Source organism: Cnephaeus nilssonii, assembly GCF_951640355.1.
Source record: "Cnephaeus nilssonii genome assembly, chromosome: 3".
In the NCBI taxonomy this organism is placed as follows: Eukaryota; Metazoa; Chordata; class Mammalia; order Chiroptera; family Vespertilionidae; genus Cnephaeus; species Cnephaeus nilssonii.
In genome coordinates this window covers 50,929,130-50,955,789 of record NC_137074.1, presented here as the reverse complement: position 1 = coordinate 50,955,789, position 26,660 = coordinate 50,929,130, and the positions used below count along the sequence as shown (strand labels likewise).

At 41.2% G+C, this 26,660-nt stretch overlaps 2 protein-coding genes across 5 annotated transcripts in view; both read left to right on the top strand.

The window, feature by feature from the left end:
* Window positions 1-16,299, top strand: part of ATP13A3 (ATPase 13A3) — a 99,073-nt gene extending 82,774 nt beyond the window's left edge. For 3 of the 4 annotated variants that reach the window (XM_079766726.1, XM_079766724.1, XM_079766725.1), the window contains 3 exons: window positions 3,192-3,272; window positions 4,868-4,957; window positions 12,849-16,299. In XM_079766726.1, coding sequence (XP_079622852.1) covers window positions 3,192-3,272; window positions 4,868-4,957; window positions 12,849-13,046 — 369 coding nt within the window. In that variant the 3' untranslated portion in view covers window positions 13,047-16,299. The remainder of the gene's footprint in view (window positions 1-3,191; window positions 3,273-4,867; window positions 4,958-12,848) is intronic. The other variant, XM_079766727.1, reaches the window with a different exon arrangement.
* A 4,238-nt stretch (window positions 16,300-20,537) lies between these two features.
* GP5 (glycoprotein V platelet) lies at window positions 20,538-23,251 on the top strand. Its single transcript, XM_079767125.1, has 2 exons — window positions 20,538-20,559; window positions 21,535-23,251. The coding sequence occupies exon 2, from the start codon at window positions 21,544-21,546 to the stop codon at window positions 23,164-23,166; it is 1,623 nt and encodes a 540-aa protein (XP_079623251.1). The 5' UTR covers window positions 20,538-20,559; window positions 21,535-21,543; the 3' UTR covers window positions 23,167-23,251.
* The last annotated feature ends 3,409 nt before the right edge of the window (window positions 23,252-26,660 follow it).

Genomic DNA, 26,660 nt, shown 5'->3' with positions numbered 1-26,660 from the left:
CCTCTATCCTATCTAACAAAAGAGTAATATGCAGATTGGCCATCACTCCAACACACAATATAGCTGCCCCCATGTGGTCAAAGATCCTGCCCCCATGTGGACACAAGATGGCCTCCACAAGATGGCCAGCAGGAGAGGGCAGTTGGGAGGCACCCGGCCTGCAAGGGAGGGCAGTTGGAGGTGATCAGCCCTGCAGGAGAGGGCAGTTAGGGGTGACCAGACCGGCAGAGGAGGGAAGTTGGGGGCAAACAGGCTGGCAGCAGAGTGGTTAGGGGGTGATAAGGCTGGCAGGCAGAAGTGGTTAGAGGCAATCAGGAAGGCAGGCAGGCAAGCAGTTGGGAGCCAGCAGTCCTGGATTGTGAGAGGGATGTCCGACTGCCTGTTTAGGCCCGATCCCAAATGGGCAGTCGGACATCCCTTGAGGGGTCCCAGATTGGAAAGGGTGCAGGCTGGGCTGAGGGACACGCCCCCCGCCGTGCACGAATTTCGTGCACCGGGCCTCTAGTTCTTTTATGCTGGTATAAACAGTACAGTTATCTTGTATATTCATCTTATATCCAGCAGTCTTGTCAAAGTTTATTCTAAAAATTTTTAGATTCTCTGGGCTTTTCTGTTTTAGATAGTCATCATCTATAAATAATGACAATTGTTTTGTTTCTGACATTTCAGTACTTAGCTTTGTATGTATTTTTCATGTCCATTAATCTTATTAATGTTGCTTGTAATGGTACTGATATGCTGTAATGACCCTGACTCTGAAAGGAGTGCTCTTAATATTTTATCATTGGATATATATACCCTTAGCCTAGTGCTCACAGCTGAGCTTTAGACCTGAATCTACTCCATTGACATACTGAATATTATCTGCATAGTTCACCCATCAACATTTTTAAACTAAGGTCATCATTTTCTTCTTCAGCTCTGCTTTGTCTCCGTTTCTTGGTACCACCGTTTACCCAAGTCAGAAGTGTGTATTTGTGTCCTTGTCTATTCTTTTTATAGCCAGTCTGTTGATAGATTCTCTCAGTTTTCTTATTCTGAATCTTTCTCTTTTCATTTCAACCCCATTTGTCACCTAAAAGGAAACTATTGTTTCCTCTATTCACAGCACTTTTGACACCAAATGTTTGGGGGTGGTTCCACACCAACCAATTCTCCGACACTCTGGATACCAACTGGATATCTTGCATTTCAGTTCTGACACTAACCACCTGGAGATAGTGAGGGTTAAGGCTCAGTCGCACAAGACTATACCACAACTTCAGACACCAGTTGTAAGTCCCAGCTTGTCACCTGTACTTCTGACCAACCAGCTATAAATTGGTTCCTGCAAACCCCTTTTCAGGTTTGATAATTTGCTTTATCAGCTCAAAGAACTTAGGGGAACACTTATGTTTACTAGTTTATTATAAAGAATATAATAAAGGTACAAATGATCAGCCAGATGAAGTTACGTAGGCCAGGGTCTTCTGGAAGGACCCAGAGTACAGAGCTTCTGTCCCTGTGGAGCTGGAATGTACCACTCTCAGCACATGGATGTGTTTAAAACCTAGTTTAGGTTTCTTTTATTTTTAAAGGAGGCTTCATCACTAGGCATGATCATTATTAATTCAATCTCCAGCCCCTTTTTCCTTCCTGAAGGATGAGGAAGTGGAGCTGAAAGTTCCAAGCTTCTAATCATGGCTTAGTCTTTCTGGTGGGCAACTCCCATCCTGAAGCTATTCAGGAGCCCACCCAGAGTAGCCTCATTAGAACAAAAAGCATTCCAGGGGATTTAGAAGTTCTGTATAAGACACTCTGTATCACCTCCATCACTCAGGAAATTATAGGAGTTTTAAGAGCTAAGTGTCATGCATGAACCAGGGACAGAGACCAAATATATATTTCTTATCATGCCCACCACTTTATTTCAAGCTACTGTCACCTTTTGTCTGGATCACAATAGCAGTCTTCACCCCTCAAATCCTTCTTAAATGTTTTTATAAAATATTAGATCATATCACTCCTCGGCACCTAGCACAATATCTTGGATATTCACTCAGTGAATATTTGGTGACTAAAGGATGAATGTGTAAATGGGTTTTTTCTTTTCTTTTTTAGGCTTTAGAAATTAATTACAGATTTTAAAGTGAAAATTTAGATTGTATTTCTTAAATTGATCTGTATAGTTCTTTTATGCACTTGTCTTTATATCAGTACTAGAGGCCCAGTGCATGATTGAATCATGCATGTGTAGGGTCCCCTACACGCTTTCGCTTTTGATCGCGGGGGAGCTGGGTGCCTGTCTGCTGGTGCACCAGGCCTTTCGGGAGCCTCTTGGCGGAGGCTTCTGAAAGGCCTGGTGCTGGAGCAGACAGGCACCCAGCTCCCCTGCTTTTGATGGTCCGCAGCGGGACGTGAGCTCGCTGCCCCAGAGGCCCCTTCTGTGCCGCAGCACAGCCATGGCGCAGATGCTGGGCTCATGCCGCCGCTGGCGACGCGAGCTCAGCGTCTCGCTGGCCCAGTCGGCTACCCCGGCCACCTCAAGTCCCGCCCCCTGCGCCTCCCGCTGGCCCAATCGTGGGCATAGCGGAGTGATGGTAATTTACATATTACCATTTTATTAGGTAGGATAGGTATAAAATAATATTAGATCAGTATCTGCTTTATTGTTTAAAGACAAGATTTTATTTAAAAAATAGGGACTTATTAGCCCTAGCTGGTTTGGCTCAGTGGATAGAGCATTGGCCTGCAGACTGAAGGGTCCCAGGTTCAATTCCGGTCAAGGGCACATGCCTGGGTTGCGGGCGGGGGGGTTGCAAGAGGCAGCCAATCAATGATTCTCTCTCATCATTGATGTTTCTATCTCTCTCTCCCTTCCTCTCTGAAATCAATAAGATTTTTTAAAAATAGGGACTTAATAGAAATTTATGGTCTAGTAAGGCTTAAGCTATTCAATCTGAGTGATGAAGATCTGACTAAGCTCAGCCACTTTAATATTTTTTTTAACCTTAAGTTATTTACACTCTGAGTTTTATCATCTGTAAAGTGGATATAATATCTACCTTGTGGCGCTATTGAGGATTGAGTAGGTATTCTATGTGAAGGTGCTTGGTACATAATAGGAATTAAATTAATCTTAAAGTTATGATGTAATGCCATAAATATAAACTATATACTACAATTTTAACTTAAAAATTTTTGTCTTGCAGATTGTGTGTGTACCATATCAATGGCGTATAACTATGCTCATCATTGTTCTTGTAAATGCCCTTGTATCTATCATGGTGGAGGTAAGCACTTCAGATAATCAAATGGCTACCTTGCTGCTTTGGGATTCTTGGTGATTTAATGGTAATGGGGGAAGAGAACAGGTAGCAGTATGGAAGCCTACAAAGTTTCAGTTTCATTTTAGTTAAGTTTTTTTAGTCTTCTGACATTTCCATTAACTGATAGTAGTCATATTAAGGGATATTACTTAGCTGTACTCATACAGATAGAAAAAAAGCAGTGAGCTAGCAAAAATTAGTGATTGATAGAAAGGGGAGAAAATTGGTGCTCAGAATTGTCGGGGGAAGGTAGAAGGCACATCAATAAATAGGAAACCACCAAACTGGATGGGTTGTGGGGTGGGGGTGGGGGTGGAGATTGGTGATCAGGCGACCCATAAACTGTTGGCCAAGAAATCAGAGTGGGCTGGTACCACTGAGTCCTGTGATATTTAGTAAAATTTCCCATTTAAGGAAGAAAAGGAAGAAGGGGGACTTTCTCCATGAAAAGTCATAAATATTAATAAGAGAGTTTATTGAGAGTATAAAATAATGACAGTTATGAATTTACCCAGTCTCAGCATTGATTAGTGGAACTTGCTCTTTGCTTTTAAGTTCCCTCTAGAGGTCTTAAGGACTCTTGATTCATTGTACAATTATTCTCCTATTAGGATTGCCTTTAGGTGCATTTCTATAAAAGAAACTGCTGAGTTCTCATTTGCTGTTTATTAATATAATTTTGTCTGTTCTCCAAACTATTATTATTCTCTTCTACAGTAGCAACATATGAAATGGAAAGAGATAACAGGTGTGATTTTTAAGTTAAGGATTTCATAGGACATGATTTTGAATTAAAATTAGGTAATTTGGAAATATATACATTAATGATAATATTTCTAGACTTGGAAATTATGCTTAATTTGTTATCTTTCTAAAAGATGACTTGGTATTTAAATTTGGACCATAGTTGGCAGCATGGATTTTATGGTACTGGTACTGATCTTTTTAAAGTGCCCAGTGGAATGTGTGTTTGCTATTGTATGGACAATAGAAAGCACAACCAAGACATTGTATTTTAAAAGCTTTTCTTTTTCTATAGGGTAAGTTCAACTTTTCACTCAAATGTTTAAGATATATATACTTTTTTAAAACAATTTTTTTTTTTTTTTAGGGAATCCTTTCATAATCCCTCATAATGTTTTACTCTTGCTCACTATCAAAAGAATTATTTGTGTTGGGTTCTGAAAATCATATTCATATATAGATATAGATACATATAGAATTAATTGTAAATATTCAATGGAAATAACTCACTGGTAAGAAAAATACTGGATTATAAGCATTTTTTAATATGGGGAGCCCGACTGTTCATATAAAAGTCATGTTTTGTGGAAAATTTAGAGGTCCCATTTTATCAAGAATTTTATGATAATTTGCATTTGTCATAAAAGTCATGTTATTTTTTTGTCTGTTTGCAATATTAACTGAAATTTTCTATATAACAATCAAATCATGTTTTTTACTAATGATTCAACATTGTGTGATCCTTTTTAAATGTGCACATTAATAAAGAATGACTTAGTCATTTTTAATTCTTAACTCACTGGAATATCTCTCAGAACTTCTGCCTTGACATGGTCCTTTGGAAAGTTGTGTTCAATCGAGACAGACAAGGAGAGTATCGCTTCACCACCACACAGCCAGCACAGGTTGGAACTCAGCACTTGCTCTCAATTCTTCATGTATACCCAGACTCTTTCAGTTGTATACTGTGCATTCTGTAGACTGATGTTCTGTTGTGTGTTGCTTCAACCTTTTTCCCTATGCCTGGCATTTCATTTCTTGTAAGGAGTCTTAGAAAATTCATGGCAAACCCTTGTTACAGGCTTCTCAGGACTTCAGAAATTTCATAAGTCTTTTTTCCATTCCAATCCTTATCTTGTGTTTATGTAAAGGTCTTGTCCTTAGTGGTGAGAGTTAATTTTTCCATTTCTGTCTGGCTTAAATGTTATGTTTTCGGTTTTCATGAGAGTCCCATTAGAAGCTAAATGAGATTTATGTAAACAAAGTTATGAAATGGGAATTATTTCTAAATGGATCAGAGTCCAAAGGTCAAAACTTTAAGCAATTATTTCTGATTTATTGTTACTGTATCTTAATTTTGGGTAGCTTTTAGGTTTTTCTCAGCATATGTCTCTCATCATTCAGAAAATTTTCTGGTAGTGCTCATTTTTATACAAACCATGGCTTAGGATTTTTTATTCTTTTGGACCTATTATATAACTTATTGCTTAAAAGATATGCAAGCACTGTGATAAAAAGAGAATGAGATATAAACCCACTTCCTGGTGTTAAGGTTTTGACCCATAGTTTTCTCATAGAAAATATAAGTTAGTCTTACTTTTTAAACTTATGCCATTGAATTACATACAGCTCTACAGTTTGTTTCTTTGTTTGGTTAATTTTCTCCTGAGGATATTTTTTCCATTGCTTTTCAGAGAGAGTGGAAGGGAGGCAGGGAGGGAGAGAAAGAAACATGGATGTGAGAGACACATCAACTGGCTGCCTCCCTCATGTCCCACTGGGGGCAGGGAGGGAACCTGTAACCCAGGTACATGTTTTTGACCAGGTACGTGGGACCCTTCAGACCTGGGGTTGATGCTCTAACCACTGAGTAACACCGGCCAGGGCTCTACAGCTTTTTGGGTATAGAGAACTTAATGATGCAAAGTCTCACCTCCTCATTATCTTACCCCTTTGTTTGTAGGTGGATGAGGTATTCTAAATATTTTACTAAAGATTTCTGTATCTAAATCTTTTACTCATCATGAGCCATGCAAGGAAACTTGTAGAGTTCAAAAGGATTTCTTGGCATTGCTGAATGGGCTATTCACTTATTTTTAGCTTTTTTTTTTTTTTTTACACTTAAGTAGCAACTTCCTGAGTTTTATTTGGTAATTTAGCAGACTTGATGCCTAATGTAATACCACATGATCCTTTGATAAGAGGTCCTGGAGAGTGCTATTTATTTTTCTAAAGCTTTGTGATGAGTAGTGATCTATCTATATATATATAAAAGGCTAATATGCACAGTGTCCCCTTGGGAGTTGGACCTGGAGACCAGGAGTTCGATCACTCTCTATGATGTACACTGACCACCAGGGGGTGGCATGGAACGAAGGAAGGCCCCGGCCAGCAGCCGGAAGGTCCCCATTGGTCCTGATCACCGGCCAGGCCTAAGGACCCTACCCATGCACGAATTTCATGCACTGGGCCTCTAGTAGTTTTATAGTGATGGGATGAGTTTGGAATCTGCTTCGGTTTCTTTTTCTCAAAGCAGTGTAATGCCTTAGTAGTGGGCATTAGAGACGCAATTCCTTTAGCTAAATCTCCTGTGTTTATATTTCTTTCCTTTTGATTACCTCACTACATTATTTCAGATGTTAACTTTGGCTCATATTATCAGTCCTCATATGAGATACTTGTATTGGTAAGGCTCAAGCCAAGGAAAACATTTACCGTGAGTTATCAGCTTCTCCAGAGAGATCTATGACTGACAGGAAGTAAATGCAGGTTCTGAAGAGGAGTTATACCCTGACTTAGTCAAAATTGGGTATCATAAAGCTGTAAACCATTTGAATTGGAAATCCCCCTTCTTTGTTCACCCAAAATCAAATGGTAGAAAATTCTATCATTTGTTACATCTCTATTTTTTAAACATTTGTTAATAAGTATCTTCCCTTATTTTTAAGAGTTTGTGCTTCTCACATGCAGTCCTACCTCTGAAGCATTTAGGGAAGAGTGAAGGTAGAGAGAGTGAGTGGTCTAGAGCAGGTAGTTCTAGCATGTCCCGTGTGCTTACCAGTTCTGAGAATCATTGACTAGACAAGAATTTTAGTCTTCATTTTCTATGGTCATGATTAAGAAATTATTGGCTTTAAAAAGAGTTTTTATAACCTCTTAACACAGAATGATACACTTTCGTCTTCTGACATTTATGTGTGTAATGTGGTGTCACTCTTCATATTATGACTCTTCAAGAGCCAATCCTATATAATAAAAGCCTAATATGCAAATTGTACCCTCGACCGGGAGTTTGACCAGGGGGCGAGACCGGCTGGCTAACCGCCTGCGGCCCCTTCCCTCGACCGGCCCTGCCCCCGATCAGGGCGGGCCGGGCGGACCCCACCTGTGCATGAATTCGTGCACTGGGCCTTTAGTTAGTCATATTACTGTAAGGCTGTGGTTCTCAATCAGGGGCACTTCTTCCCCCCGGGTCATTTGGCAGTACCTAGAGACATATTTGTTTGTCATGGTTTGGGGCTGCGGGGTGCTACTACTGGCATGTAGTTGGCTGGACGCCAGGGATGCTGCTAAATAAACATCCTATAGTAGTATGCAGGACAACCCAGAATATCTAGTCCAAGATGTCAGTAGTACCTGCCATAAGTGAAAAAGAAAGTAAAGATGAGGGTGCCAGCTACACCTAGGGTTTCTGTGGCTGCCATAATTGTCCCTCACCACAAACTCCCGTTCCACATTTGCCCATTCTGTATGTGCACTTTCTACCAAGAATCCCATGAGGTCTTCGCACACTGCAACTCCCAACCATCCATACTAATGTTGAGGGAAGAACATTTCTCTTTCTTCTTTTCCTTCCTTACCATATGTACCCAGGGACCAGTGAGTTGGGCTGAAAGCTAGAGAACCTCAACTAGGCTTCAGGTCTTAGACACTTGAATTGCGAAGTCAAGAACCTCACCTGGAAATCTCTAGTAACCATGTCAAAAAAATCTGGTGATCTACAAGGTGCTATACATTTCTAGGATCCTTCCAATTTTAAGGCATTTCTAACTTCATTTTATACATAGAGAAATAGCACTTAGTCCACTTGCCAAGATTTTGCATCTAATGAAATGGCAGAGTTGGGAGTGGAAGCCATGGTTTTTGATTTCAGTAGGAGTGTTTTCCCACTATGCCACATTGCCTCATATATGGGGCTATATAGGTGTAAATTAATATTAACCATCACATGACAAAATGGAGACAAACCATAGCTACCGTTGTCAATACCTACTTTTTATGGTAGACACCGTATGAGGCATTTTGTATAAATTCTCTCTAATTGTTACGACAATCTCGAGATATAGGAATGTCTTTAGTTTCTCCCAATTCTTACAGATGAGGAAACAGTGTTAGAACTGGAATTCAGATTCATATTTATTTGGACCCAGGCCCATAATATTTCTAGGCCAAAAAAGCTCCTATCTAGTCTTTAAAGACAAAATAAGTATCGCTTTTTATTTAATAGATACTGTGTTCTACTTGGCCTACTGAACATTCATGCAGCTAACCTAATTTAGATACAGGAAGGATTTTTACATAATACTAATTTATTTCCTATAGTGATTGTTTTACTTCTGGAAGCTAGGTGGCCTGAATGAAATTGAAAACAGGTTAAGTAAACCACATGCAAATAACCAAAGTTAAAACTTTTATGTAGCTAAATATTTCTCAGATGTTAAGACCTATTCTCTGACCAAAAAACAAAAATCTTGATATATCGTGATTTTCAAGCTAAAGTATCTATATATATAAAAGCCTAAGCAACCATCCAACCATTAGACTGTCCTACCAGTAGCTATGATGCGCAATGCCCACTAGGGGGCAGACACTCCAACTGGTAGCTATGACATGCACTGGCCACCAGGGGGCAGACACTCAACACAGGAGCTGCCGAGCTGCAGTGACTTGGCAGCTGCTGTTCTTGGGTGATGCACCCAGAACCAGAGAGGAGGGAGCCTGATTCCAGGGTGTGTCACCTGAGAACCACCCTCTCACAATCCGGGACCCCTGAGGGGATGTCGAAGAGCCCGTTTCGGCCAGATCTCACAGGCCAGGCCGAGGGACCCCACAGGTGCACGAATCCGTGCACCAGGCCTCTACTTCTTCAATAAATGCCTTTGAACTTCATCCTTGATCTACGGAATGAAAAATTTTCAGTGGAGTGTCCTATCATCTCTATACAGCTTTACCCTGTTTGAGAAGATCTGTGCTGCATGGCCTCTTGGTGTCTTGGTGTCTGCTTAGTGGTAGATGTGGAACTAGAATTGTTATAGTTTGATCCTGCCTGAGGATTTGTGCCTGATTATATTTTCTTTTTGGGAGGAAAATCCAAGTGTTAGCTATAGTCTTTATGCCACTTAGAATATTGTTCGAGCTTATGTAGATGTAATGCTAATTCTAATTGTCCTTATTTGTTTTATATTCAGGATTGGTATGGAAGAAGACTTTTATGAAAACCATAGTACCATTATAACATGTCCTGCAAGCCTGGCTTTATATTTTACATGCTACCCATGAAAACATTTTCTAAAAGATGCTGCAAAGATTAAACTGGCATTGGGGTTCTAGAATGAACAGTTTGTAATGGTCTAAGAAGCAGGAGAATTTTATCTGTAGATCTTTTTGGAAGTTCTTTGTGGTTTCTCTGTTGGTCTGTGGTAACCTCTTTCCCTTTTCCGAGGGATACACGTGGTTATTTAGCCAGGGTTTCCTTTCAGGAGCCAACCAAAAGCTCCAGTTGCTATGGCTCATGTGTTCTCCTGCTTCTGAGACCTATCCCTTGGTGTTCAGGGAGACCCAAGTGCTCATTCTGAGTCCTGTGATGCTCCCCCTCTTCGCTTTCTGGTTGCACAGTGCTTGCTTTTCTCTTCTTGCCACCATCTTCTCTCTGGATTTATTTTTCATTCCAGCATGCCTGTAACACCTTTTATTTTCTCTACCGGTGTATTATATTGTGTTTGAGAATGTGTGTGGTATGTTTGTGCTTGCAAACTAACAAATCTATTCTTGCTTATAGTATATCTTTTTGTGTATGATGTTTGGGGGAGGTGAGGACACAGGAACAAAATACGTGTCTAATTACAGTGGAGGGGGTATCCCTAGTGTTTCTTGTGACTTCATTTATTTTTCTGAATTATAATAAGTGTACCTTGCTTTTAATAGGGACATGAGGATTTTTTAACCTTTTGCACTTGGATGTCTAGTGTGACTCGACGCGGTTAGCATCGGTAGCAGGAATCGGAAAAAAAAGCAAGCGAGTGCAAAGGGTTAAAACATACATGTTAATGTAAAAAGAATACTATTCAGCCCTGGCTGGGTGGCTCAGTTGGTTGAAGTGTTGTCCCATACACCAAACAGTTGCAAGTTCGCTCCCCCAATTGGGGTGGCACCGATTGATGTTTCTCTCTCACATCTATATCTCTCACGCTCTCTCTCAAGAAAAAAAGTCAATGCGCATATCCTCTGGTGAGGATTTAAAAAAGAAAGAATACTATTCAATTGTGATTCTGTTTGCAATGAAATTGGCTTTAATTTTATTGCTTGCCTCACTTTCTGCAGATAGGGAACAGTGGATTTAGAGATGTGTATGTGTGTCTTCCATTTGAATACACTTAGCTGTGCCTTTCCTCAACTCAGCCTGCTCTGCATTGTCCTTCAACCCTGCTGGCTCATCTGGACAGACAAGGCCTATATGTTTCTGTTTTTTTGTTTTGTTTTGTTTTGTTTTGTCTGTTTGTTTTCTTACAATCACCATTCACCATTAATCTCTTCCTGTGATCCTTTAATTAAAAGTGCTACATGCCATAAAATAAAAAGTGACAGCTTTCAGATTGATTTAGGAACAATGGTCTTTTCTTCAACTAAATTGAAGACTTTAAACATCTTGGAAAAAAGATCCAAGTAGTGAGCCCTCACCTCAGATTAAATGTTAAGGTTTGTTGTGTTCAGGCCTACCCTGGAAAGGAATTGTTGGTTATTTGGATCACCTGAAGAATCCTGTATCATCTTGTGGGCTTCTTTTAAGGTGATGGTAATAGCTCTTTTTAGCTAGATGGCTAATCAAAAATCTGTACCTCCTCTCTCCCCCCAGAATTGTAAAGTATACCTTACTTGTTACCATAGTTTTTGCCTATAAATTCTCTATAGCAGTACAGCTTACTGTGTTTTGTTGACAATGTAAGCAGACCTTTAAAAGCACTCAGTTATTATTGATAGTGGTCTCAGTGCTGCCACATGCTCACAGTTTTGGAGAAGGAAAGAGTAGTAGGTTCCTGGTGGTTGTCTCAGTAAAATAAGAGGACCTACCGAGTCCAAATGTAGAAAAGTTTAAGAGTTTTCATATTAAATTATTTTGCTGTTCTCCATTGGCAGATGTAGAAACATGTTTCAGAACACATATGTTATAGCAAATCTGCCTTTCTTGATCATGAAAATATTTTGGATGTTAACATTAGAATGCTCCTCTCAGTTATGTTATGCTTCCATTTGGTGAGATTGTTTCAATTGAGATTAGACCTAGTTGTAGATTGGGTTATGTATTAATGGCAGAATAAAACAACCTGGGATTTTATTTTGCTTTGGAGAAACAAAAGCCAAAATAATTAAAAATTGATCATTCTTTAGAGGTGAATATAATTAGTTCTTGGTATAGTTTACTTTTATTTCATTTTAAAAAAAGATTTTATATTGATTTTAGAGAGAGAGGAAGGAGAAGGAGAAAAAGATAGAAGCATCGATGTGACAGAGAAACATCGATCTGCTGGCTACTACACGCCCCCTACTGGGGATTGAGTCCACAACCCGGGCATGTGCTCTGACTGGGAATGGAACCGATAACCTTTCGGTGCACGGGACAACACCCAACCAACTGGGTTTATTTCATTTCTTTACCACAAATTTCAGTTAAGATAAATTCTGAGGGCCTCTACTGCATTTATATTTCTTTACAATAACAAGGGACTCTGCTTTCTTGTTCTTTGAGAATTATTTATCTAAGATCACAGTCATTAAAAACATCAGGATTAATCAGAAGGATTTCAATGACAGCAGAGCTTTTTATAATGAAATAATACTAAGAAATAGTACTTGCTTAATAGCTTTGTATGTACCTCTTCTTAAAGGTAGAGCACCAGGGGTAACCATCATTATAAAATAAAATTGTTTTTGTATGAATGAAAATGTGGCTTTAAAAGAAGTGAATGACATTAAACATGATCTAAGTTCTAATTTTGACCTAACAATATTCTCAAAATGTTTTGTTTTGAAAGGTAATGTTGTAACAGTAACAATGATATTTTTTACACTGCTTTCTTCCAAAAATGATCTAGTACCAAAGGATAGTTTGGGATAGAAGATGAGAGTTTCCATATTGAATATTAAAAATATCTTCTCTTTTTGAATAGTTTAAAATAATTCTTGATGCAATAGATGTTTTGTGTTATCCAGATCTGCAAGTTATTTTAAAAATGTATCTATACAAAAAGAAATGGAAAAAATGTATATATACACAAGAGGTTAGGTCTATAAATCTAAATAAAATAAAGTATATTACATTGATAACTAAAACATCTAACCTTTAAAAATGTTCCTAAATAATTGAAAGCTTACTTTTTTACATGGATTTTTTTTTCATTTGTTTATGCTCAAAAGTCATTTCCTCTTATTTTTTTGTGTTGACATACTCTGCTTTAACAAACTTGTTAAAAACAAGCAGCCTTTAATCTACTGGGGTGTTCTTTTTCCTTATTTCCTTAGGAGTCAGTGGATTATTGGGGGAAATGCTGCTTGTCCTGTGCCCTGGACTGTAGAAAGAAGATGCCGAAAGCAAAGTACATGTATCTGGCTCAGGAGCTCTTGGTTGACCCGGAATGGCCACCAAAACCTCAGACGACAACAGAAGCTAAAGCTTTAGTTAAAGAAAATGGATCATGTCAAATCATCACCATAACATAGCAGCGCATCAGTCTCGGTGGGATGTTAGTAGCAGTATTGAACAGAATGTAATTCAAGACTTTCTGATCCTGTGTGTCAGATGGCATCATTTCAATCTGTGTTCCTTCTGATATAGTAGCTGATTTAGGAGCCTTTTTTTTTTTAAACAAAAGAAACAAAAATAAAAGATTGGCATGCCAGCTAAATTAATAATCAATCTGTGAAGTCCTCTTTCTTCAGTAACTCTGAATATTATATTTCCACAATTTTCTTGATTGTTACCCTCAGTAATACTCTTTACTAATATATAAGGTATAGAAGAAAGTTGGTATTTGGTAGGGTTTTAGACATTAGCCTTTGAGACTTAGTTTACATGTTTAAATTTATTTTCACAACTCCTCTTAGAAAAGGCCCTCGTTTAGGGCCTTGTTTAAAGGCCCTAAATTTATGATTAGCCTATAGTGAAAATAGTTAAAAAGCCTGTTGTTTTCATTTGATTCCAACATTTCTTCCAAAGAATTATATATACATACACCAGATTCCTTTGATAGTCTAGAGTTAGGAGTGAGTTTTATGGTGTTGCTTATAGAACAACTCAGGTAATTTCCACTTATAATTTTATATTTTCTGTACAAACTGCCTGGGTTTTATTTTTCTAATCAGCAAGGTGCTTCACTGTCTTGTGGAGATGTCCCTCAGAACTGTTCATGTGTTTGTGCTGTCTGGGGTCAGTAGTGTAATTTGCTTTAGTTAAATGTTGTAAACCTTTTTCATTAGGAAAAATATTATTTCTTTTGGTAATAGATGTGGATCTATCTTCCTAATATCTTTCCATACCTGTTTTTTCCCCTCTCAGGTTTTATATTATTTTAAGTGTCTTTTATTTTCTGCTTTTTTAATTTTCTAAAGACATTGTATAGTAGTGAGCTAGCTTTTTGTTTGTTTTTTGCTATTTTTTTTGAGTTAGATTTTTGCCTTCTAAAATTTTAAAGATTTGATGTATGTCCATCCTATCAATAATAAGGCTTAAAAAATGAGCGGTTTTGAACAACTGCTGATTTGTTCAAAGCAGTATGAACTTGGCGAGAGTTTGTTTTATGCCATTAGGTGGCGCCAGAAGTCAGAGTTTACCTATTTTGGATTGGATGTTTACAAATGAACATGTTTTGGTGGTGACATTTTCTGGGAGAAAAGAAAAATGGAAATAAAGTTAAAGAATAGACATTAATTGAATCAAAAGAAATGTGAATAATATTTTTCACCTTTCTGTTTTTCCTAGTTAATGTTTAAATTCTAAATAAAATAAAAGTAACTTTAAAAATGCCTTTATAGGTAAGATCCAGTAGTTTGACAAAGCCCACAGTTATGGATAAACAAGGAAACTGATACTGCTGTAAAATGGACACTAAACTTCTAAAAGTATGTGATATTATGCTGTGTTCTTCCTTAACCAGTAGCATGGGTGTACTGTTCACTTCTAGCTGGTCATTGTTTTCCTGATCTGTACTTACCAGTTTACGAAATGTTACCCAGAACTGTAGAATCAAATGATTCTCATTTTTTGTGGTGCAGAGATATGAATGATGTTTGGTAACTATAGAAAAATGTAAGTTACACTCAGGATCACTGTTATTGCTATTGCCACTGATGATTCTCACACACACAAAAAAAGTTTCCATCAAAAAACATAATACGCTATTACTACACATTAGATGATAAGAACAATTGTTCCATGAATGATTCTATGAAGCTATGCATCTTAGACCTCTTGAGCTGTGAATTAGCACTGTTTTCTATAGTTACTTATTCTCTTGATTGTTTTATAATTTCCACATTTATTTTCAACACGTATAAGTGTTATTCTTCAGTGATTTCCCAGAATTGTAAATCTTATTCTTTGATTTAAATACTGAAGCATATAATTAAGGTAATTGCTAAGTAGCAGCTTAAAAAACCCAATTATCAGATTGTATTTAACATCTTTAAGAGCATGATCATAAAGAGCTATATTTTTTACACCCTCCCTTTTTTTAACATTTAGATATTATAAGGATTTTATATCTCATCTGTCTATATTGCTTTCAAAGGAATAAGGTTTTTAGGTAGGTGGAAAAGTATTTGTAGGAAGTTAGATTTGAACATAGACTAAGTGGGTTGTTCAAGTTGTAATTGATGGCTTCCAGAATATTATTTGAGGAATGTTTGTGAATATAGGTGTGGGTCCTACTCAGTGCCATAGATAGAGTTCTCTCTCTGTAGGTCACCATTACGTAGTAATTTTGATTCTTAATTTCACATTAAATTATTTGAGTGTATACAGACCTAAATTTTAAAATCTGTACATATATTATTTTGGTTTATTAAGATTAATAAATATTGCCGCTTTAAATTTTATTTATGCACATACTTAAGGACAGAAATGTCTGGGAAAATAATTGTTAAATAATGATATGTAACTTTTTAACTTTTTAAATAAATAACAAGATTTTTAATGTGTGTCTCCCTCAGGGTTGTTTAAAGTTTTTTTTCTCCCTCAAATATAAATAGTGGTGACTATGTTTTGTATCTTCTAGCACCAACTGCTGTAAGGCATTGCTGCAAATAATGCTTGAATAAAAGTGGCTAAGCCAACAACAAAATGAATACTTTTATATTAGTTTTATAATCCTTGCATTTGAGAGCTTTCCAAATTGCACTTGCATTTAAACAGAACTGTTGCAGTTTTTACTGTATTTATTTTGTTACCCCTGTTTATGAAAATACTGCACAGTTTCAAAGGCATGGTAAAAATACCAGTGTTTATATATTCTGTTTCCAAAACAGCTATACATACACTGTTCAGAGAAGAGCAAAATTCAAGCGTTAGAAAACGTTCTAAGATTTCTTGCATGTAATTTTGACATATTTTGTATATTTATGGTGGGAGGTGGTTGGGAACTTCTAACAAAATATGGGACGTTAATTTTTGTACAGTCTGTGGGTATTTACACATATTTTTTAATGTATTAAAATTTGGTAATTATGTGCACATTAAATTAATAAAATAGTTAACTTCCTGTTATGATTTGTTAATTCCCTAAGACTTTGGAATTTTTTTAAGAAACTTTATATCAGAAATGATATTGCATCTTTATATTTTTAAAATTATATTGCTGCTCAAGAATGGTACCCTGATGTCAAAAAGGCATACATTCATAATTGTACATTCAGCACTGTAAATAACTGTATGAAATTTTTTTTGATTGAAGCATTCAAAATAAAAATCTAAATGTATAAAATAGCACTTTTTTTTCTGTCTTTATACATGTTTGCTTTTTAGTTAAATGGGTTTATTTTCCTGCTTAATACTTTCCCATTTCCTTTTTTAACATTGGAGTTTTTTGTTGTTGTTTTTTAAAAGATGTTTTTATTTCAGAGAGGAAGGAAGAGAGAGAGAGAAACATTAATGATGGCGCCTGGCCACCGTGGCTCAGTGGTTGAGCATCAACCCAAGAACCAGGATGTCATGGTTCAATTCCGATCAGGGCACATGCTTGGATTGTAGGCTCGATCCCAGAGAGGGGTATGCTGGAGGCAGCCAATTAATGATTCTCATCATTGATGTTTCTATCTCTCCCTCTCCCTTCCTCTCTGAAATAAAAATATATTTTTAACAATAAAAAAAAACCACATCTATGATGAGAGAGAATCATTGATTGGCTGCCTCCTACACAATCAGGGATTGAGCCTACAACTCAGACATATGCCCTGACTGGAAATCAAACTGTGACCTCCTGGTTCCTAGGTTGACGCTCAACCACTGATCCCCCCCAGCCGGCCTAACTTTGGGTTTTTGAAGGAAGTAAATACAGCATTCCACATTTTATGTCTGTGACCATCCGCGGAAACCTATCAGTCCCATACAATGTAGAGCCAAATGTTAAGTGTCAGAAGGTCTGAGGAAAATGGTGAACTATAAAATTAGGGAGTCTATTAATAGTTGGGAAGATCAAACCAAAAGCTAATACCATGTTTAAGACATGGTGCGTATGAAGTGAAGTGGTATTTGTGGGTGCCAAAAGAGCCCTTCAAGGGGAGAGAAGCTGTGGAGCTAACCGCTGGCCATAGAAATCCCAGAGGAAGGCAGATTTGTGCTTGGGAAGGTATTTCCTAGTATGGCAGGTTCTGCAGGAGACATGCCTCCTCTGCTGTGGGCTGTGTGGCTGGCTGTCATCTGATGGATTTGGGTGGTATGAACACCAGTTTGAACTCAAGTTCTCCCATGCACTATGGTTTGTATAGCAAATAATCATGTCCCCACAGCCTGCTGATGTGGGCACAGTTCCTCTTATCTTTCCTTCCTCTTCCCCCTTACTGCCAGTTGCTTTATTCTTAGCCGTATATTGCAGGGAAGGACAGAAGGAATTGTATGAGTTTGAATGAGACTGTCCCTGTTCATAGTTGGGGTTGTGGTTACTCCACAGGTGTTACTCCTGCTGTGCCCCGGCCTCTGTGTCCCCTATGGGGGCAGAAAAGCATGTCTCATCCAGGCAGACTCCTGCTTTTGAATGGCCAAACCCCATAGGCCAGGGCTCTGTGACTTACACAGAAGCTACTTGGGACAGCAGATTTCTGACCTATTCCATAGATCCCGGCTCCAAAGACTTGAACACCAGAGCCATCAACTTCATTACTCAGTGATTCTCAGCACCGTGTCTATTTGTTCAGTGGATCGACTCACAGTGTTGCTCCATTCTCTGCAACTTCTGGACCCAGTTCTCCCTTCTTGGGCAATCAAAATGCCCTGCTCTCTTCAAAGAACAAAACTTGGAGGTCTTCCTGGGGAAATAGGCTAAAGAAGCTTCGCTGGAATTTGACTCCAAGTCACTGATTAGTACACAGCACTTCTTTCCAATCTCTATCACGTTGGCTCCCCGGCATTTTCCTGGGCAAAGGGCCTTTCCCTTGGTGTGCCTATGCATGTCTGGCTCACTACGCCACCACGGCATGTGTTCTGGGCTCGAGTTCCTCTTCTTGATTGGAGCTGAAAGATGGCCCAGGATCCCTGGCAGCGGGAGTGGCTTCCCCTGTGCTTTAGGACTTCATGACTTGGAGGTAATTTCAGCCAGTACAGCGTTTACTGGGCTTTAACTACATGTGGCTCCATCAAACGCTGCTTGGATTTCAGTGCTTTTTCTACATCTGCAAGTGTCATGGATCAGGGAATTTTTCTCAACCAGGATGAAATAATTTAAGGATCACTTCTGTACCACTCCACTCATTGATTCCAGAGGTTAATGTTTATTCTTTCACAATTCAAGCCTTGACTTTTTCTAGTATGTCTTACCTTTATCCTTATGTTTTTTTCCTTAATGATGCCATTTTCCCTTCCAAATCACTTTATTTTTGCATTAAAATTTTAAAAATACAATTGTGATATAAGCATGTTTAGTAAAAATGTAAACCTCACAGAAAGGTATGTAAGGAAGTCCACCTATTCCCTCGCTTCTCCCCCAAAAGATGAATACTGAAGTTTCTGGGTGTATCATTCCAGGACAAAAATAGGTATATATCCTCATGTAAATAACTGTTTATAAAAATGCTACACAAGTGGAATCCCATTGCATATGCTCCGCCGCCCTTGCTTTCTGTCATTTAGTGTATCTTTGAAAGTACGTCAGCACTTGGAGCTCAACCTTATTCGCTTTAAAGTCTGCAAGGCATCCCACTGTGGGGACCTACCATAATTTAAACAACTTGTTCCCTGGTGATGGTCATTTGGGTTTTTGTTTCTTTTTCTGTTACAATTCCACAATAAGTGTTTTTGTGCACATATCTAAATGAGCATATCCATGAAGTGTATTTTTATCAGTGGAATGGCTATACATACAGAATATGTATACTGTGTTTTAAATTTGGTTGATACTACTAAATTTTTCTCTGAAAAGTTTACCCCAATTTTTATGCCCACCAATGTAGTATGAAAATGTCTAGTTCACCCTTTATAAAACACTGGCTTTGAACATTAAAAGTTATTTCAGCGTGGGGTACACTGCAGGATTTTCAAACAGCTCAGAAACAGACCCACAGACCCAGACATTGATGAGGTGCTGGTTCATGAGGGAAGAAGGGATTTACATAAACAGGGCTAGGACAGCTGGTTATCCTAATGCAGTGATGTGCAACCTTTTGAGCTTGGTGTGTCAAACTTCGCCAAAAAACTGAGCATAACTCGGGTAGTGTGTCACTTTGAGGAAAAAACATTATTTCGCAAATGTTTCATCCTCAGGAGCAACAAATGTTTCATCCTCGGCATGCGGCCGCCTCAGCGGCTGCGTGTCATCAGAAATGGCTACGCGTGTCAGTACTGACACGCGTGTCATAGGTTCGCCATCACTGTCCTAATGGGAAAAATAAACTGGACTCGACTCACATCATACACAAAAACCAACTCTAGATAGATTAAATAGACCTAAAAGTGAAGGACAAAGCTATAAACTTAAGGCATTATAGGGAAATAGTTTTCTGATTTTAGAGGAAAGGGGGGGGGTTATTTTAATAGACACAAAAATCACAAATTAGAAAAGATTGATAACTGCCTACCACAAGACTCACGTCAAAAGACCTCATACAGAAGGTGAAAAGACAAATCACAAACTAGTTGAAGATATTTATAACACCTATGACCAACCAAGGATTCGAATCCAGAATATATTAAAATGCCTATAATTCAGTTTTTTTAAAGACATAGCATACATATTTTGCATATAGACAAATAGGCAAAAGAAAACTGAATTTCTCAGAAGATGAAGTGGCCCTTAAAATACGAAAAGAGGCTCGAGTCCATTAAAAGCCACACTGACAATCATTTCACATTAATTGCAAAAAGTACATTTATAAAATCAATCCCAAGTATGGGCACAGCTGTGAAGCACAGGGACTGTCCCACACTGCAGGTGGCATCACGTGTGGGTACACCTGCCATGGGAGGCAGTCTGACAGTCCTAAGTGAAGCTGAACATGTGAACACCCTTCAACTCACCCAGTGATGCATAATTGAACATCTGTGAGAATGTTTTCAGCCTTATTATTTCTAAAAAGAAACTGAGTGGAGCCTTGGAGGCTAGTCTTAGCCTTATTATTCATCCAAGGAGGAGGGGGACTGGATTAGAGAACCGGGGGAGTGTGGCATGGAAAGGAAGCCGGGAGCAAGCCTGGCCCCTCTAGGGGTGTGGCTGCTGCAATGTATCGCTGAGCTTTTCTAGCACCTCAGAGTGAGGTTGTGCCATTTATGGAGAAACCTCTCTCTCTCCTGCTCTTGTCACTCGGCCTTGACAGTAGGATCTAGGTTATATATAGTTGCTTTCAGTTTGAACATATTTGTCATTAAAAATCCCAAACATGCCTTCTGAGATAGGGCCCTTTCCATGACTTTTATCCTGTCGAAGTCTTTATCCTGAGGATGCAGGGGTACCGCCCTTTTCCTCTGGAAAGTGCCGAATCACAGGCGAGGCTCAAAGCCTTTCAGTTGCTTTGGGGTGCGGTGCCATTTCAGGTAAGGCCAAATATTTTAAAATTAGAATGGGCAACGGGAGGGCTTGGTGAGTTCATGCGTGCATAAGAAATAAAATGTAGCTACAAGAAACGATTTGTGTAAAATTACACTTGGGAAACATGGTTTCTGGCAGATTAGTATTACTGTGTGTATTTCACAGATGATTCAATGGCAGAAGTATTAATTTTCAAACACCTTAGAAATGATAGCTTCTTATGTATGGTTCAATCAGATACTACTCTCCAATTCTAGCTCTGTGACCCTAGTTAAGTTCCTTAAACTTCCCATGCCTTCGTTTCTTCATTCTTTGGGGATAATAATAGTATGTATCTCATAGGGTTAGGTAAAGATGAAATGAATTGATTCAAATAAAGTGCTGGGAAGAACGCCTGGCATAGAGTGGTACATGCTATTACCTGCGTTTTCCAGTGTGGCTGAGGGTGTTCACTATTTGGGAAGTGTCCATTGTTTTAGTAGAGGAGTTGGTATTGCAGATATAACATAGCTGTGACCAAAGGAATCAGGTGGTGGCTGTCGTTTGAACGCTTTGCTGTTCCCTTCGTGACTTGTTACAGCCACCCCTGGGTACGTATAAAGTCAAGAGCAGAGCTAGTTCACAATGGGCACTGCTCTGCGAGAGCTGGAGCTCGAAGGTGAGAATAATTATTTAGTGAGCTCTACGTAAAGAATTTAAAGTATTGGCTTTCTCTAGCTTGCAAACACTTTCCTTTCGATGCTCTGTACTGAGAGTGGGAAATCAGTAAAACAAAAGAATGAGACGTCCGGAGTGTAGAACGCATGAATGTCTTTTTACCACCCAGGGAAATCTGCACCCCTAAGCAAAGCGGGAGACTTTCTTGTATATGGGTTACAGAGGCAGTGATAATCCTGGCGAAAGAATCCCGCCTCTGCAAAATTAAATGCCCAGGGCTACAAGAGCGCACGCGAATGTTTGCCCTTGTGTGTTGTCCACAGGCGTCCGACATGCTGAGGGGCGCCCTGCTGTGCGCGGTGCTCACGCTCCTGCGCGCCCAGCCAGTCCCCTTCGCCTGCCCGCCCGCCTGCAACTGTTTGGTCCGGGACGCGGTGCAGTGCTTGGGGGGCGACGTGGAGCGCATCGCGGAGCTACGCCTGCCCACCAACCTCACGGTCATCATGCTGTACCGCATGAACCGCGGCACGCTGCAGAGTGACAGCTTCAGCGGCATGACGGTTCTGCAGCACCTCTTACTGGCCAACAGCCACATTTCCGCCGTCGCCCCCGGCACCTTCAACGACCTGGTAAACCTAAAAACCCTCAGGTTGTCGCACAACCAAATCCCGGATCTCCCAGGCTCACTCTTCGACAAGCTGGCGCTCCTGGAACAGTTGTTTCTGAGCCACAACGAACTAACGCGCATTGACCCAAACATGTTTCGGAACCTGGTTAACCTGCAGCTGCTCCTTCTGGACAATAATCAACTCGTTTCCCTCCCCGCCAGCCTCTTTACGCACCTGGGGAACCTGCGGGTGTTGGATTTGTCGGGAAACAATCTGACTCACTTGCCCCAGGGATTGCTCGGGGCGCAGGCTAAGCTGGAGAAACTGGTGCTCCGTTCCAACCAGCTCGTCTCTCTGGACGCGGGGCTACTGAGCAGCCTGCGCGCCCTGGCCGAGCTGCGGCTCGACACAAACCGCCTCCACTCCCTCGCGCCCGGGGCCTTCGACCAGCTCCGCGCCCTGAGTATTTTAACTCTTTCCAGAAACCAGCTCCGGTCCCTGCCCTCGGCACTCTTTCTCCGTTTGCACAATCTGACCTTCTTGGCGCTGCATGAGAACCCGCTGGAGGAGCTCCCGGGCGTGCTCTTCGGGGAGATGGCGGGCCTGCAGGGGCTGTGGCTGAACGGCACCCAGCTGCGCACCCTGCCGGACGGCGCCTTCCGAAACCTGAGCGGCCTGCGAGCCTTGGGGCTGACCCTGAACCCGCGCCTGGGAGCGCTCCCCGAGGGCGCCTTCCGGGGCCTTGGCCAGCTGCGCCTGCTGTCGCTGAGCCACAACGCGCTGCGGGCCCTGCCCCGCGGGCTCTTCCGCGACCTCCACAGCCTGGAGCGGGTGCGGCTCGAGCACAACCTGCTGCAGACCCTGCCGGGCGACGTGTTGCAGGACCTGCCCCGGCTGTCGGAGGTCCTGCTGGGGCACAATCCCTGGCGCTGCGACTGCGACCTGCGGCCGTTCCTGGCGTGGCTGAGGCAGCACCCCGGCCTCACGGGCCACGCCGAGGAGTCCCCGCGGTGCCAAGGGCAGCCCCCTGGCCCGCTGCTGCAGGCCCTGTCGGACGGGGACCTGGGGTGCCCGAGCACTGGGGGCCCGCCTCCCCACTCTCTCGCCCCCACCAGGCTGGCCCTGCCCGTGGCCCGCGATCGCCCAGCCTGGGTGCCGACCAGCTCGGAGCCCTGGGCGCTGGCCCAGCCGGTGGCCGAGGACCAGCGTCAGGAACACAACCTATTCTGGAGTCTTTATATTCTGCTTTTAGCCACTCAGGCCGTAATCACCGGGGTCATTGTGTTTGTTATGATTAAACTCGGCCGGCTCTTCCGAAAATTAATCAGAGAGAGAGCTCTGGTTTGAGCCGACGGGAAAACCTTGTAATGAATGAAAAGGCGACCACAGTATTGTTAGATGTGACTCTGGGAGAATCCAGACAGGTTGCCGCCCTCCCCTCTGCCCTCAAACCCACCTCTCTGTCTCCTCCTCCTCCCTCCCCTTTCCTAGGATTGCCTTTACATTTGTAAATTGTGACTGCTCGCTTTGCTTCATCCTTCACCGCGGGGTCCTGGGAATGTGGGTTGTGTTCACCTCATCTCTGTGCCCCCTGTGCCCCGTGGAGAGAGGGCTGCGTTCAGAGTTTACTGAGGGAGGGTGCGGGTGAGCCAGCCACCGCCAGGCCAGGGTCTGGCTCCTGTCTGGCAAATGTGCAATAAATGAATAAAATGAAGACACACGATCTAAGTGGCAGTGGCTTTTCCTGGGGAAAGGAGGGATTGTTCTCTTTGCTTACTTTTGTTTGGAAAGCAGAACTCTCCCAGTTCTTTCCCTTGTCCTATTTTCTCTCTCTCTCTCTCTCACTGTTTGTACCTCTGTGGGCGATTGGGAGAGTGTGGGACGCCTTCCCTCAGCGCAGGCTGAGAGGAAAGAGCACAGGCCTTCCCTCCAGGAGTGCAGCGCCAGTGACAGTCAGGCCTGAGCGCCCAGGAGCAGGAGGAGGGGCCCTGGGGAGGGTGGGTGGAGCAGAGATTTGAGACAAGTGGGAGGTCACCAGGAGGTGTGTGTGTGTGTGTGTGTGTGTCCCACAGGGTGGGGGTGGGGCATTGATTCAGAGTGTCCCTGTGTGTGTGCCTGCAGAGACTTACGAAACTGCTATGAGAGAGAAGTATATCATTGACACTGGGTTGGTTTTCATTTCCTGAACTAAATGATACCTCATTTCACAAGTATTTATGGAGCACCTAACATGTGACAGGAGTTCATGAATGCAATGGCAAGCTTGGTTTCTAGTTTATTATGCTTGATCACATTCTCATTTATTCTTCCGATGGAAAGCAGTAAAAACCTTATTGCTTTCAATGGATGCCTGTGAGCAGCAGTGGTTAAAACACGGGTGGAGCGTTGACAACTGTGGGTTCAAATCCCAGCTCCACCAGTTACTAACTGCATAGGACGATGGGCAAGATACTTGGGTTGTTGAAGCCTGGGTTTCCTTGTCCCTGGAAAGGGATAAAGAGTACCTGCTTCATAGAGCTGTGAGAATTAGAGGCCTTAAGCAGGTGATAGCAGCTCAATGCCCAGCGAACAGTCACTGCTCCAATGTTAGCTCTTATTAAAGGCCAGGCAATTACCTGTGGTGCTGCCATCCTGCCTTCTACAGAAGAGCTCTGGGTTGCTTTTTCTTCTCTGTGTGTGTAAAGGTGAGAGCACTTTCTCAAACTGAAGGTTACCGTCACCCCAGTTTGTCTTCACGTGTGTGTGGTCTCAGCCTGTGCAGTCAGGCTCCGTGCTCCCGGTCCAGAGCAACGGATCCTTGGAACAACACCGACGGGACACGGAGCAGGGATTGCTGGGTTCCTGGCATTTGTAGGCGCACTTCTCCTTCAAGGCCGAGTTCACATGTCTCCTCCCGGTAAAGCATTTCCAGACTGCCCCGGCAGACTGCAGTGTTCCCGCTGTGTGCCCCCCTCACAGGCTGTCGGGCACTGGGCACCCTCCCCACCCCGTCGGCTCCTGGTCACCCTTCACTCTGGTGTGTGTATATGATCATGTGCCTCCTTGTAGCATTTATTTCTACTGTTCCAAATTTTGCCACCGCCTATAGCATAAAACCCAGATTTCTTTGATGCATTACGGACTCTAGTCCTAACCACTATGCTCTCGGGCAAGCTGCCTCCCTCTCGAAGCCTCCATTTCCTCACCTGTACAGTGAGGATAGTAATGGTCCTTACATGGCTGCCAGGACAGAATGAAATAACTCGGGCCAAATAGTGAAGTCAGAGGCTGGTGCATGTGGACTCAATAGAAGTAGGCTGTTACTATGATGGCTCTTTGGAACACGCTGTGTTTTAACATATCTCATTGCCTTTGCAGATGTTCATTCATCCAGCAAGTATTTGTTGAGTACCTCCTCTGTACCCGGCCCTCTTCTAAGCGGAGGATGGAGCAGTGGCTAAAACAAAGTACACACTTCCATTGGGCTTACATTTTGGTGTCCCCTCCAATGAAAACATCCCCCCTGGCCATTATCTTTAAACATTCAGAAAAGTTAAGAGAATAACTTTGGACACCTGAACCTGCTTTATACAATCTTTATTCTTTGCTCTGTTTGCTTCAGATATTTTTTTAACAGAATAAAATATGACAGGTAAAGTTGAAGACTCCTGTATATTGCTTCCCTGTTCTTATTGCTCTCCTTCTCTCCTTACAAGTAAACTGCTTAATAAATTTGGCGTTTCCCATCCTCAAGCATGTTTTTATATTCTTACCACATGTGTCTACAACTCTGAACAAGCTGAAGTAAGACTGCCTGTTTTCAAATTTTATATAAATGATGCTACTCTGCATATAGCATTCTTCAGCTTTTTTTTTTTTTTCTGGCCTAACATACCTTTGAGATTTACCCATATGAAGCATTTGACAGTAGGTCATTCATTTTATTTATTTTTAAAATATATTTTTTTTGATTTTTTACAGAGAGGAAGGGAGAGGGATAGAGAGTTAGAAACATCGATGGGAGAGAAACATCAATCAGCTGCCTCTTGCACACCTCCTACTGGGGATGTGCCTGCAACCAAGGTACATGACCTTGACCGGAATCGAACCTGGGACCTTTCAGTCTGCAGGCCGATGCTCTATCCACTGAGCCAAACCAGTTAGGGCTAGGTCATTCATTTTAATAGCTGCATAATAGTCTGTTGAATGAACATACCATAATTTATCTGTTCTCTTGTTGTTGGACAATTATTTCCAGTGTTTTTCTTTTCTTTTTTAAAAAAATATATTTTATTGATTTTTTTTACAGAGAGGAAGGGAGAGGGATAGAGAGTTAGAAACATCGATGAGAGAGAAACATCGATCAGCTACCTCCTGCACACCTCCCACTGGGGATGTGCCCGCAACCCAGGTACATGCCCTTGACCGGAATTGAACCTGGGACCCTTCAGTCCGCAGGCCGACGCTCTATCCACTGAGCCAAACCAGTCAGGGCTTTCTTTTCTTTTTATTCTCCATTACTCTACATCCTCCCCAACTCTTAATAATGTCAGAATTTTTAATTTCTGTCAATCTGATAGGTATGAAATGGTAACTCATTGTTGTTTTATCTTTCATTTCCCTGATAACTAGTGAAGTTAAATTTATTTTTTCAATGTTTGTTGAACATTCAGATTTCTTCTTTCAAGAATTATCTGTGCATATATGTTGATCAATTTATAATGGGGCATTTGGTCTTTTTCTTTTTGATTTGTAGGACTTTTTACATATCCTGGACTAGTGGTCTGCAAACTAATTAGTCAAGAGAGCCAAATATCAACTGTACAACGATTGAAATTTCTTTTGAGAGCAAAATTTTTTAA